The sequence below is a fragment of the Orycteropus afer genome, unplaced genomic scaffold (genome assembly GCF_000298275.1).
Source record: "Orycteropus afer afer isolate SDZICR_OR568_19922 unplaced genomic scaffold, OryAfe1.0 scaffold00732, whole genome shotgun sequence".
In the NCBI taxonomy this organism is placed as follows: domain Eukaryota; kingdom Metazoa; phylum Chordata; class Mammalia; order Tubulidentata; family Orycteropodidae; genus Orycteropus; species Orycteropus afer.
In genome coordinates, this window is record NW_006922319.1 from 534076 (window position 1) to 548304 (window position 14229).

The following is a 14229-nucleotide window of genomic DNA, read 5'->3' on the forward strand; positions in this document are numbered from 1 at the left end:
CTCCCAGTGCATTGATGTCCATCACCAACCAGGAAGCTCACTTGAGCTTCAGTGTCCAAAGCTTTTATTAAGGTTTCATTATATAGATATGATTGATTACATCAATGCCCACATGGTTAAACTCAATCCCCAGCCCTCCCCTCCCTAAAGGTCAGGCTGATATCATGTGGTATTTTGTGGCATGGCCAGTCCCCACCCAGCATGAGTCACTGCACTAGTGTAACCTATCAGGTGTGGTCAAAAACCTTTCATGTCACTGGTCTGACAAAGCCTGATGAGACCCTGAGATTATGGCCCTAGTTACCCTTCAGGTCTGGAACTGAACTCACTCCTGTGGTTTCCAGCCAAACAATAGGCAGGTGTATATGGTGAACATTTACACCAGGTAGATAGACTCCTTAGAGCAATCAGTTGTGGGAGGACAGAAGGGCAGTATTTGCACAGGAAGATAGCTCAAAGTGCAGGAGTGCATAGGAAAGAAGGATACAGGGAAGAGGTAACTACAGGGAGGAAATGGGAGGAGAACTGTTACATTGTAGGGAACTGCAGGTAAATGTCATGAAACAAAATGTGTATGAACTGCTGTATGGAAAATGAATTTGCTCTGTAAACTTTCACCCAAATTACAATAAAAGTTAAAAAAAAAAAAAAAACACCTTCCATGATTGACAAAGGTATTTCAATCATTCAAGAAATCCTAGGGATCTAGTTATCTGCCAGGATGAAAGAAAAAAGATTAATTTCCTTAGGTAAAGTAATTTTTCACCCCATACTTCTCTATGCATCTCCATGCCTGTTTCCTCTTTTGTAAACCTACCTACCTGTTGCCAACGAGTTGATTCCTACTCATAGTGACCCTATAGCACAGAGTGTAACTGGCCCATAGGATTTCTGAGATTGTAATCTTCCCACACACACACCCATGCATGCAGTCTAATTGCATGTGTGCACATGTGGGATACCTATTTTATTTATTTATTTTTAACTTTTGATTGTGATCTGGGTGAAATTTTACAGAGCTGATTCATTTCACATTCAACAGTTCATACACGTTTTGTGAAATGTAACATCTCACCTCCCACTTCCTCCCTGTGGTTACCCTTTCCCTGTGTCCTTTTTGCCTATGCATTCGTGCATCCCTACATTTCTTTAAGATTGTAATCTTTACAGAAGTGGATGGCCACACCTTTGGTCACATCTTGGAGCGGCTGGTGGGTTAGAACTATAGACTTTTTGGTTAGCAGATGATTGCTTAATTACTGCACCACCAGGGCTCCTTTCTTTTGTAAAAGGAGATAATAATACCCTTCTCATAGATGAATAAGAACATGGCATCAGTTTTGGAGGAAGAACTATTAACAACCTGTGATATGCAGGTGACACAACCTTGCTTGCTGAAAGTGAAGATGACTTGAAGCACTTACTGATGAAAATCAAAGAGTACAGTATGGATTTACACCTCAACATAAAGAAAACAAAAATCCTCACAACTGGACCAATAAACAACATCATGATAAACAGAGAAAAGATTGAAGTTGTCAGGGATTTTATTTTCCTTGGATACACAGTCAACACCTATGGAAGTAGCAGTCAAGATATCAGATGTCATACTGCACTGGGAAAATCTGCTGCAAAAGACCTTTTAAAGTGTTAAGAAGCAAAGATTTTGAAAACTAAAGTGTGCCTGACCCAAGCCATGGTGTTTTCAGTCTCCTCATACACATGTGAACGCTGGACAATGAATAAGGAAGACCAAAGAAGAGTTGATGCTTTTGAGTTGTGGTGTTGGCCAAGAATACTGAAAATACCATGGACTGCCCAAAGAACGAACAAATCCGTCCTGGAAGAAGTGCAGCAGGAATGCTTCTTGAAAGCGAGAATGGCCAGACTTTGTCTCACCTACTTTGGTCATGTTATTAGAAGGGACCATTCCCTGGAGAAGGATTTCATGCTTGGTAAAGTGGAGGGTCAGAGAAAAAGGTAAGACTCTCAGTGAGATGGACTGACACAGTGGCTGCAACAATGGGCTCAAGCCTAGCAAGGATTGTGAGCATGGTGCAGGTCAGGGCAGTTCTTTCTGTAGTACACAGAGTCACTATGAGTCAGAACCTACTCAATGGCACCTAACAACGACAACAACTAGAGGGAGGGGAGGATTAAAGCAAATGAAAGGACATACGTTCAGATTTGACATCTAGAGTGCTTAATATTAACTGCAGCTATTACTTCTTTTATTGTTTTTTCAATGTCACTTTATAGCTCTAAATAGTTGGATCTGTTGTTCTTCCAGACTCTGGCTAACGAGCTATCCATCAGAGAAGTTTCCGGTCAGCATTCTCCAGAATGGGATCAAAATGACCAATGAGCCCCCCAAAGGGCTCCGGGCCAACCTTTTGCGCTCCTACCTCAATGATCCTATCTCAGACCCTGTGTTCTTCCAAAGCTGTGCAAAACCAATAATGTGGCAAAAGCTTTTGTTTGGCCTTTGCTTCTTCCATGCCATCGTTCAAGAGAGGAGAAACTTTGGACCCCTAGGTAAGCAATGAAAGCTCACCTGAATTCCCTATAGGGGAGATCACAGAGGGCTGAAGGTGTCTCTCCATGTATGTGTTCAAATTGGCACTCAGGTAGGATTGCCTGTAAAATACAGTGTTAAGTATGCCCCATGTAATACCTGAGACATACTTATATTAAAAATTATTTATCTGACATTGAAATTTAACTGTCTGTCCTGTATTTTATTTGCTAAATCTGACAGTCCTGTAACAGGTCAATGTCAATGTCAGAGAAAGAACTGATGTTCCAAAACTGAAGATCCCCTCATTAAAGTAAAGTGATAAAGAGAGGATGGGGGTGGGGGCTTCCCTTGGCCTATTGTATATACCTATCTCAGGAGCTCTGGTGGCGTAGTGCCTAAGGCATTTGACTTCTAACCAGAAGACTAGCAGTTCAAACCCTTCAGACATTCCTTGGAAGGAAGACTGGGCAATCTACTTCCGTAGTGATACCACCTCGAAAACCCAGGGAGGGGTTGCGATGAGTAAGATGCAACTTGATGGTAGTGAGTTTGGTTTGGTTTGGTTAGGCACTGTGACTATTCTCCAGGGAGTTGTCACCAGGTAATTTATAACATTTTAAGTAGCTTTCTCTACATGAGCATAACAATGGAAGGAAGATATACCACCCCTGGAACATTCGTCTGTGTTCTTCTTGAAAAAATTTAAATACATTTCTTTATTAACATAATATTCATGGTCTAACTTACTAGGAACTGAATAAACTTGTTAGAGCAGATCTTTAAACTGCTAAATACAAAGCCCATGTCATCCGGGTTTTAAGGTGACGTTATCTTCCTCTCACCCACAGGCTGTCTGCTGATTCTTTTCATAGCCTTGAAATGACCCACCTCCAGGTGTTCTCAGCTGTTCTTTTGGGTTAGGTAGGGAGGCCAGTTGTCATCTTGGTGATTGGCTCTGAGCATCCTCTCCTTTCTCTCTGCCTCAAGTGCCCTAGCCCCAGTTAGCTCCAGAGACCACCTGACTCTTTTCACTGAGGTTTGGGAGGATGAGACAGCCAAATATGATAGTCCTTCAGCCTTTGCATTTCATACATCACTGTCTCCCACCATCACCACTCTTCTCTGCATGGCAGACCCGAAATTCAACTCTCTAAGAGTATGACTTGTAGCCCACTGACCATTGTGTTTTATTTTGCCAGCACTCAGATGTTATTGATTATTTTAATTTGAATGTGAATGTCTAGGAGGAAAAGAACTACTTCACAGAGCACAGTTCCTACCATACCTACTGTCTTTCATCAGGCCTGGCTTACCATTTGTGTCACTTGTCTGGACCCAGGGGGCATTCAACATTTTATCCTTAGAATTACCAGTTGCCATCAAGTCAGTTCTGACTCATGATGACACCATGTGTGCAAAGTCGAACTGTGTTCCACAGGGTTTTCAAGGCTGTGAGCTTTCAAAGCAGGTCACCAGGACTTTCTCCCAGGGTGCCTGAGGATGGTTTGAACTGCCAACCTTTTGGCTAGTAGTTGAGTGCTCAGCTGGTTGCACCACCCTTGAAAATTGTTGCTGTTGTGAATGCCATTGAGTCAATTCTAATTCATGGCAATCCCATGAATGCAGAGTAGAACTAGTCCATGAGGTTGTCAAGGCTATGAGCTTTCGGAAACAGATCACCAGGCCTATCTCCCTAGCACCTCTGGGTAAGTTCAAACCTCTCACCTTCAGGCTAATAGTCAAGCATATAACAGTTTGTGCCACCGAGGCAACGATTAGCCTTGGAAATAGAAGCCACAGTTTCTTCAAGACTGGCCACCCAGTTCTCCCATAAGCTTCAGGAGGGGAATTCTCAATGCTAACTTAGTTCAGTTGCCCAGCTCTAAACACAGCTCTAGAGCTCTGCGTCCATGGTATTTTTGAAGTTACCACACAGTATTCCAGCCAGGGTGAATTATTCTCACTCTACAAATCCCAGGATGTTAACATCTTTCTTAACAAATGGCAAGACCCATAAGGAAATTGATTTAGAATGGATGTTTTTGTGAATGGAATGGCTTTCACATTGGCAGTAAATGTCAAGGCTAATACTTAGCCCTGTGCTTGATATTCATGGGCTGAATGAGGCTCTTGATCCCTAATGATGCTTAACTCCACTGGCTTGATCTCTGAGTGGAAATTAAGAGCTCTTGGCACTGAAGCCTCCACTTCTTCTCTGCCTCGTGCAGGTTGGAATATTCCATATGAGTTCAACGAATCTGACCTGAGGATTAGTATGCGGCAGACCCAGATGTTTCTGAATGAATACAAGGAGGTACCATTTGAAGCTCTGATCTACCTGACAGGTAACCCTCCAATATCATGCTCCATCCTCCTTCTTCTCTACTCTGTTCTTCATCCATTCATTTACTCTTTCATTCAACAAACATTGGGCTTTTACTAAGTACTGGTCACTACACTAAGGAGCTCTGTGCCTAAGACATTTGACTGCTAACCAGAAGGTTGGCAGTTCAAACCTACCAGCTGCTCTGTGGAAGGAAGATGGAGCGATCTACTTCTGTAAAGATTTACTGCCTTGAAAACCCAGTGGAGGTCTCTATGAGTTGGAATAGCTCTATGGTAGTGTTTTGTTTTTGTTTGATCTCCACACTGGAGATTGTGAAAATCCAAGGTGGCTTCAGACCATAGGATGAGTGCATAATTGCTCTGGGATCTAGTCTAAGCTGAGGACTGCCCACAGGTTATAAACTAACCTGCTCCAACTGGTTTGGATAGGCTTTTGAGGCTGAGGTGACATCAAAACCAAACCTGCTGCCATCAAATCTGTTTTGACTCATATGAACCCTGTAGGACAGAAAACTGCCCCATAGGGTTTCTAAGGCTGTAATCTTTATGGAAGGAGCTCTGATGGCCTAGTGCCTAAGGCATTTGACTGCTAACCAGAAGGCTGGTGGTTCAAACCCACCAGCCACTCATCTGAAGGAAGATTGGGCAATCTACTTCCATAGTGATACCGCCTCAGAAACCCAAGGACGGGTCACTATGAGTTGGATCCAACTCGACAGAAGTGAGTTTTTTTTAGTTAGTTTAATCTTTATGGAAGAAGACTGCCTTATCTTTCTCCTGCAGAGCAGCTGGTGGGTTTGAAATTCCAATCTTTTGGTTAAAAGCCGAGCACTTAAGCAATGTGCCACCAGGCTCCTTCCTGAAGTAATTAATAAACACTCCGTAAAATTCAAAGGCTTAAGACATCAAAGTCAATTTGTTGCCCATGCTGCATGTCCAGTGTGAATTGGCAGGAGTCTCTGATCATTGTCATTATCTCTCGAGGACACAGTGGACAAAGACTCCAACAACTTTTGATGTCACCATCTGTGGTAGGTAAATCTGCATGTCAACTTGGCTGGGCCTGATTGAGTGGCTGGGCAGCTGGTGGCAGTTATTCCCCATGATGAGACTGGCAATCAACTCCATTGTAGGAGTTGCTGCCTTGGGGATGTGGTCTGCTTCCTGTATATACAGAGAGGCCTTGGGGAATGGTCTCTACCTTATGGCATGCTTGGACCCTGCATGTAGCCGAGTCACTGTTCAGCAGCCTGCCGTGCTCTGCAAACCTTGGGACTTAAAATGGACTTGAATTAATGGCCTGCCATGTGGTTTGGTGACATCAGGACTGTGCCTTTTTACTTGTCAACCTTGGGTTTGTCAGTCTCAGCAGTGAGCAGCTGTCTGAGTGAAGAAAAGCCTCTAGCTTCAGTGGGCTGGGAGCTGGAAGCAGAGCTGAAGCCCAAGGCTAAGGGACTTTCACCCAGCCCCTAGGGCCTGGCACTTTGAACTTAGACTTAAAGCCTCCAAACTGTAAGAGAATAAATTCATGTTTGTTAAACCCATCCCATTTGTGGTATATTCTTGTCAGAGCAGCACTAGGTAACCAAAACACCATCTTAACATGTTTGGGTAGTCCCTGCTGTAGGGTAGCACTGAGGGCCTCACACTGGCAAGAGCTTGTCACTTGGCCCCACCCCACTGTAAGGGACCCAAAGAAGTGTAATCTTCCTATATGCCTTCCTTCCTATGGAAGGAAGGAGAACCAGATATAGGTGACAATTAGAATTCTCTACAACACTCACTGAGGAGACAGACCTAGTTTACAAATGTGTGGTTATCAAGTCAGATGGGCTGAAGTCAATACATTCTTAATCTGATACCCAGCCCTGTGGTAGGGAGAATTCAGAAGAGGCATAAGGCACAGCTTCACCCTTCTAAAAACCTGTGCTCTTGCTACAAAGAGTGGACGTGTATGTAGCTATTAAGAGATGCATCTTCCTTCATAAACATAAAATCCAGTGCCTGTGAGGGTTTCCCTTGAAAGAACATCTGCTGGTGAGGGAGTGGTGGCAGGACCTTGGGCTCTGATTCTGTGCCTGCATTTTACCTTCACTTGAGGTTCCTCTTTGGTGCCCTCTAACACTGCCTTGCTGGCCTGGGGGGTAGGGAACACTCCCCTCTTAATACTGTAGTGCATTGCTATCGTAACTCTCTTCAGAGCTGAGATAAGTTATAATGTTCAAACTGAACTTTGCTAATGGCCTGAAGTCAACAGAGGAGCTTCACGATCTTGATGGTCTGTTCAAGCTACTCAAGATGAGATTCCTCTTGGTCTCTTACCTCTCCTCTAACTAGCCACTAGGATTCTTCTCCAAGACATTAAGATGCTTCCAAGTCAAGACCAAAAGAAGTTCACCAAGTCAATCATGCTTTCTGTGTCCTATCTCAGACCTGCCTCTTCCTGGAATGATTGAGAATGAGCCCACCCTTCAGGGACTCCCATACAGTGGGATCTTGTCCCTGCAAGATACCAAATACTAGGTGGCACATACATTATGTAAGTGCAGTGGAACACACCTGTGGAGTCTGGGCCAGCTGGAAAATGCTTCGTGGGGTTAGAGCGCTTGATTTGATGTCCTGTCCAAAAAATTCCCTAATCTGAGTGTAGAAACCTTAGTCTCAGAGAATGATGTTAATAATGGAGGGGGAGGGAGGGAGAGAAGGCACATCCCAAAGCAGTATATATAGGGAATCTGAATTCTATAAAAGATATGCATTTGTAATAGCTGTATTGAACTGAATACTTGCTATATGTAAGCATTGTGTTAAATGCTTTCTAAGCATTATCTCATTTAATCTTAACCACAACCTTGTAAAATAAGTGCTACAATATCTTCACTTCTTTTTTTCTTTCTTTTTTTTTTTTTAAAATATTCATTTCTTGATGGATGAGAAACTGCTATTAAGTGGCAGGGCTGGAATTAGAACCTAGGACTGTCTCATGCCATAGTCTTTGCCCTGAACCCAAATTTAACATTGTAAATACAGAAAAAAATGTCTGAAAGATGCTTAAATATAGTTCTCTCTGTCTGGTAGAATTACTGGCAACTGTATTCTTTTTTCTTTTGGCTTATCCCTATATTCTAATTTCTAAGATGGTGAGGATGTATTATTTTGTAGCAACCATAATCCCAAAAGAGCCTACCCTCATCCCAAGCTGAGAATGGTGTCAGCAACCCTGTGACCCAGAGATCTCCTTAGCTGGAGGCATTCCCTGTTTCAGGTTAAAGACCAAGTTCATTATGACCTTCCATGCACTCAACTTCTTACTCTGCTGGTTCTCCACAGGGGAATGTAATTATGGAGGCAGAGTAACTGATGACAAGGACAGGCGTCTCCTGCTGTCCCTTCTGTCCACGTTCTTCTGTAAGGAAATTGAACAAGACTATTACTCCCTCGCTCCTGGAGACACTTACTTCATCCCTGCCCATAGCACCTACCAGGTGAGGGGTGAGAAACATGCACTCCCTCTTTCCTCCAGCAGGAGCTTGGTAGTCTTAATAGAGCTGGGGCTACGGTGTAGCCAAGAAGTGCCAGTGGTAGCCTTGGGCCTCCTGGCTTTGGTCCGTAACTGACCTATAATATGTCAAAAAGCCTACAAGAGAGGCATTGTTAGTGTGTAATGAATGCTGAGTATTTGGTAGAGAGACATTTCTAAGATATGGGGTTCATCTGGGAGAGCAGAGAAGAATGGTTAAGACAAAGCTTTGGTGGTAGGTGGGCTGGAAATTGCTACTTGAAAACAAAGGTCCAGAAGGTGGCAAAAGGGAAGGGACAGAAGAAAACAAAAGAGGAAAACAAGAAATCTAGAGGAAGGATGAAAATAAGCTAACTTTTATTGAGTACCTGTTATGTACCAAGGCCTTACTCCTTTGTGATCTGTTTATCTTCCCGTTTACACATAAGTAGACCGGGATTGTCGAGGCATCAGATGACTAGCTCAGTGTTACGTAGTTAGTTTGTAATGGAGCTAGGGTCCAAACCCAGGTCTGTCTGACTCCAAAGCTAGGACTGCTCGGGGAGGTGGGATGAGGGGTGGGAAAGAAGATATTCAGCCCTGCCTGCCTTCATACTCACTCCCCAGAAAACTATATGGGGAAGAGCCTGGGATGCCTTCCCCTAGCCTGAATGGAAGGGAGAGTGTGTGGGGTGCTTGGGTCTGGTCCAGCCAAGCCCTGAATGATCTGTGAGACTCCAGGGAACCTGCATTTAGGTCAACTGAAGCTTTCCTTTCCAGTCCTACATCGACTATCTCAGGGGCCTCCCCATCACAGCCCACCCAGAAGTGTTCGGTCTTCATGAGAATGCCGACATCACCAAGGACAACCAGGAAACCAACCAACTATTTCAGGGGGTGCTTCTGACCCTCCCCAGGCAGTCAGCAGGGAGTGGCAAGTCCCCTCAGGTAACTGGGCTTGAGGCTAGAGACATAATTCAGTTTCCTGGCAGCTTTCCATCTCGTGAGTAGAGAGGATTGCCCGTGATGACCTAGAAGTGGTGTCCTGGCAGACCCCTGAGGAAGGGGTGAAGCTTTGTTCTGCTACTCAGTCTTTAAATACAGAGCTGAAATGGGAAGCGGAATCAAACTTAGCCTGTCATGGGGATGCCATGTGACTGGTGGAGCTCAGATATGGGGGGGGTGGCATCCAGGATTTAGAAGCTGAATGAGGGACAGAGCTGGTGGGGACACACCCTCCTGTTCATTTATCTTGATTGTTCAAAGGACAGGGGTGGGGATCTGAGGTCCTTTTTGCAGATTCAGACTCTGTTTCTAAAATTTCAGCTATTCCTCATGATATTTGCTAATCCACATACTCCTACGCCACATTTACAAAGTATTTTTAAAACTATGCTTCAAAATAGGTATTTATAAAAGAAACTGGACATCACTACCATAAATGGAGTAGTACCACTTGCACAAAGTCAAGAGCCACCTTGCTCCCTTGTTGTTAAAAGAACAAGATTAGCAAGGAAGGGTTAAGAAGCTTTAATTTAGGACCAATCTGAGACTTTTTCAGAGGAATGAAAGAGAAAGAAGGCCAAAACTTGAAAAGGGAAAAACTTTCTCACCATGTGATTGAACAGTATTTGTTCCACATCCTTGAACTACCTGAAATCATTTCCAGTACCTCTAGTGGAACCAGTCCACACTGTGTGAAACCCTGACCCAGTCCCGTGTCCTCAGTTAACAAACCAGAAGGAAACACCTTGGGAGAGGCAGTGAGTCATCGCTTCAAGGTTCATAAGATCAGAGGGACCACAGACCCAGAACTGCATCCCCTGACTCCCAGTACACCCCCATTCACCACCATCCTTCCTTTCCTGTCTCCACCTTCCAAGCTACACCAAGTTCAGCTCCTCTCAGCTTTGGATCTTACTTATTTGGTTTCCTGACTTGGTTTATAGTACCACAGATGTTAGTAGGAATGAAGGTAGAGCAGGCTGGACTGTCTCAATTTAGGGGTGGAGATTCCAGTCACAGTGGGAAGAGGGAAGGAAGCCCAGATCCAGAGAATTGCAGTTATCCCTCTCTCCCACACCCACATCCTACTCCTCCTCAGTCCTCCAGGCCTGTCTCCCTCCCTAATCTGTTGAGCTAACTGCCTTGGGCTTTTCTTGTTCAGTGCTGAGAAATAGCCTAGCATCTTGCCAGGTGTCACTGGGCACTGAGCAAGAGTCCCATCTACACCAGGAGCTGGGAAGTCTACGGGAGATTCCCACTGAGGTTGACCTGAATATAGAAAGAGTTCTGCAGGGTTTGTTGCTGCCTGAGGCTACCTGACTGAGCAGAAGGTCCCTGCCTAATGTTCAGGCTCTTGCTCCAAGTGTGAGGACAGGGCTCTCCTTGCTCAGGCTTTTCACCTTCTGAGCCAAGGGGTGATAAATTCTGCATGGCTGGTGAGGATGGTGGGTGTTCCCCCAACCCCCAACTCCCCCAGGTAGAATTCACTTCTGCACACTGAAAAGACAGATTTCACTACTTCAGCTTTACCCAGACAAAGCCACAGCCTTAGGGTGCTGTTTCTCAATCACCTCTTCACTGTCTGTACTTTAAGGAAGTGGTTGAGGAGCTGGCCCAGGACATACTCTCCAAGCTTCCCAAAGACTTTGACCTGGAAGTGGTCATGAAGTTGTACCCTGTGGTCTATGAAGAGTCCATGAACACCGTCCTGAGGCAAGAGCTCATCAGATTCAACAGGTGGGCTGCGTACTCTTGAGGGGCCAGATCTAACGGGGAGCATCTGAGGTGGACACTTGATATGAGATTACTGTGCTAGGAAGTGATTTGCCCCACCAAAAAGAAAGCTCTGGTGGTGCAGTGGTTAAAGCATCCGACTGCTAACCATGGTGGTTCAAACCCGTCAGCCGCTCTGCGGGAGGAGGGTGAGACGGTCTGCTTCCGTAAACATTTGTAGCCTTGGAAACCCTATGGGACAGTTCTGCTCTTTCGTGTAGGGTCCCTATGAGTTGAAATCTACTCGATGGCAGGCAGTATAAGGAGAGTTGTAAATAGGACTATCCCCAGCATGTATGGGCCGAGGGCTGAATCACTCCTATTCATTCTCACCCATCATTCGCAAGTCATCTGTAAAGTCAGGTTAGAACCAATACCAAGCACAGGCTAATTATAAAAACACTTGTTAGAGCTACTTTTACTGAGACCTTAGTGCCAGTTATGGTTCACTATACATGTTACCTCATTCAAACCTCACATAGGCTTTGAAATATGCACAGCTTAACCCTCCCTCCACCGCCATTTTACACACGATAAAACAGACCAAAAGGGTAAGTAACTTGCCCAGAGACACCCAGTCCTTCAGTCATGGAAGGGAATTTGAACCCAGGCAGTCTAATTCCATAGCCCATGCACTTAACCAATAAGTAAAATCAGGATAAACATAGAAAGAGGTGAGGAGAATTTCTTTTCATTGCCTCTGCCACAGAGATAGGGAAAGGTGTTCTGGGTTGACCGTGGAGCTAAGGGTCTTGAGCCTTCTATTCTAGCCTCTCCTCACTTCTTCCCCAGTTACTGCAGCACAGAACGCAGTGAGCTCCCCTTGATTTTATCCTAACTAGTCAAAACTAAAAGGGCTCCCAAGACCATCTTGTTCAGATGCAGAAACTGAGGCCCTAAGATGACAGTGGTTTAATTCAGGTCTCAAGTGATTGAGGGTTGGGGCCTAGACTAAAACTCGTCACTTCTGCCTCCTGGTCCAAATTCTTGCTGTTGCAGATAATCTGTGTATTGCTGTGTCCATTTTGCCTCATGGATTCATAGCTCAGTTTTAGGGACAGGCCTGGCTCTGAAGGACTGGGAAACTGGAGGAATGTTGTGAGAATTTCTTAGCTTCTCTAGTTTTGGGATTACTCTGTAGTCAATTGACAGTTGGAGCCATAGCCTGAACCAGAAGAAATAGATGGTGCTCAGGTATCACTGGGGACAATTTTGACCAAGGACACAATAGAAGGTCCCAGATAGAATGGGAAGAAAATGTAGGACAAAATTCAAATTCCTAAAAAAGGGGGCTAAAGGTACCAACTGATAGAGATTAGAGGAACCCCCAAGACTATCACCCTAAGAAACCTTTCGAACTTGGAACTGAAACTACTGCTGGAGGTCACCTTTCATCCAAATAATAGATTGCCTTATGAAATAAACAGTATCACCTGTGAATACTGTGTTCCCTTAAGTAATCATCTATATGAGACCAAATGATCATGCCTACCCTAACATAAAGGTGAGAAGGTAAGGGGGTACTGGAAAGCTAGATTAATGGAAACAGAATAAGCAGAATAGAAATAATGAGAATGTTGATACATTGTGAAGACTGTAACCAATTTCATGGAACAATTTGTATAAAAATCATTAATTTTTTTAACCTAATTTGCTGTGTAAAGTTTCACCTAAGACACAGTAAAATTTTATTTATTTATTTATAATAGACAGCTCTATGAGGAACCAAACAAGGTATGGGTGGGAGCCTATGACATGCCACCTGTGCTGAGAGTGAGTTACCGTGGCAAGATGTAGTTCTCCTTCATCCTGCCAGACCCCAGGCCCAATGACTTCCCTCCTCTGCTCCCCTGACTCCCCTAAGGCCAGAATCACTGGGGTGGCCCTTGAGTTCTTCTTTGGTGGTTGCAGGAGCCTCCATGAGCCTTTACCACGTGCCATTGTGCAGCAATCCTATTTGTCCATGGTAATCAGTATGAAAGGAGCCCTGGTAGCACAGTGGTAAAGCAATCAGCTCCTAACCGAAAGTTCTGTGGTTCTGAACCTACCAGCCGGCCCACAGGAGAAAGATGTGGCAGTCTGCTTCCCTAAAGATTACAGCCTTGGAAGCCCTATGGGGCAGTTCTACTCTGTCCAGTAGGGTCACTAAGATTCAGAATTGACTGATGGCAATGGTTTTTTTTTTTTTTTGGTTTAATCAGGACTAATTGCATCAGGCAGTACTGACATTCTTCCCCTCTACCTTTTTTTGATTCTTCACCCAGTTGTATGAGAAGTCCAGACTAATTATGTGGCATTTCAGCTTGCAATTCAGGGCAACCATTATTGTGTCTTCTAGGGCAAGTGTTCCTTCCCTTGGGTACTAAAACCTCTAAAAGAATAGAACTCTTAGTTTCAAGAATGGTATTGGGTGCTGTCAAGTTGATTTTGACTCATAGTAACCCTATGGGAGAGGGTAGAACAGCCCTGTAGGATTCTCTGTGCTGTCATCTTTATGGGAGCAGACTGCCACATCTTTCTCCCCTGGAGTGGCTGGTGGGTGGAAACTACTGACCTTTTGGTTGGCAGCCGAGCATTTAACATCATTGTGCCACCAGGGCTCCTTAGTTGCAAGAACAGAACGAAAAATTTGGCAAGTAGGTCTTTAGGTATAAGAGTTAAAGGCCTGAAGTTATAAACCCTTAGATGGTATGGGCCTAGCACATATACTAAATGTCTGAACCTTCAATTTAGTGGTTACACATCCAGGACTCCCTTTCATGGGTTTGATCACTCCATTTGGTTGAGATCCAATAAATTTTTGGAGATGACAAACTGTCTCTGCTGTTAGATTCTTTGGCACTCTCAGGTGAATTCCCTCTGGTCTTGGTGAGGCCTCAGAACACAGAGGCCACAGAGAGGGAAGTGAACTTGGCATCTCCTGGGCTTCCCTTCCGTTTTCTCAGGTAAGCACTTCATAGTCTATAAAAAGAACAACTTTTTGTTGAATTGGTGTATCTTTTGCTGTGTATGTTCTCAATAACAACAACAAAATAAATAAAATTGAGGAAAAAAAAAAAAAAAAAAATTTTGCAAAAAAAAAAAAAAA

General features: G+C 44.2%; 1 protein-coding gene across 1 annotated transcript in view; it reads left to right on the plus strand.

The window, feature by feature from the left end:
* The window catches only part of DNAH3 (dynein axonemal heavy chain 3), a 308795-nt gene that overhangs the window by 290520 nt on the left and 4046 nt on the right, over positions 1-14229 (plus strand). Inside the window, exons 53-57 of the mRNA XM_042783203.1 lie at positions 2291-2535; positions 4747-4863; positions 8195-8349; positions 9144-9311; positions 10963-11105. Of these exons, the coding sequence (XP_042639137.1) occupies positions 2291-2535; positions 4747-4863; positions 8195-8349; positions 9144-9311; positions 10963-11105 (828 nt within the window). The remainder of the gene's footprint in view (positions 1-2290; positions 2536-4746; positions 4864-8194; positions 8350-9143; positions 9312-10962; positions 11106-14229) is intronic.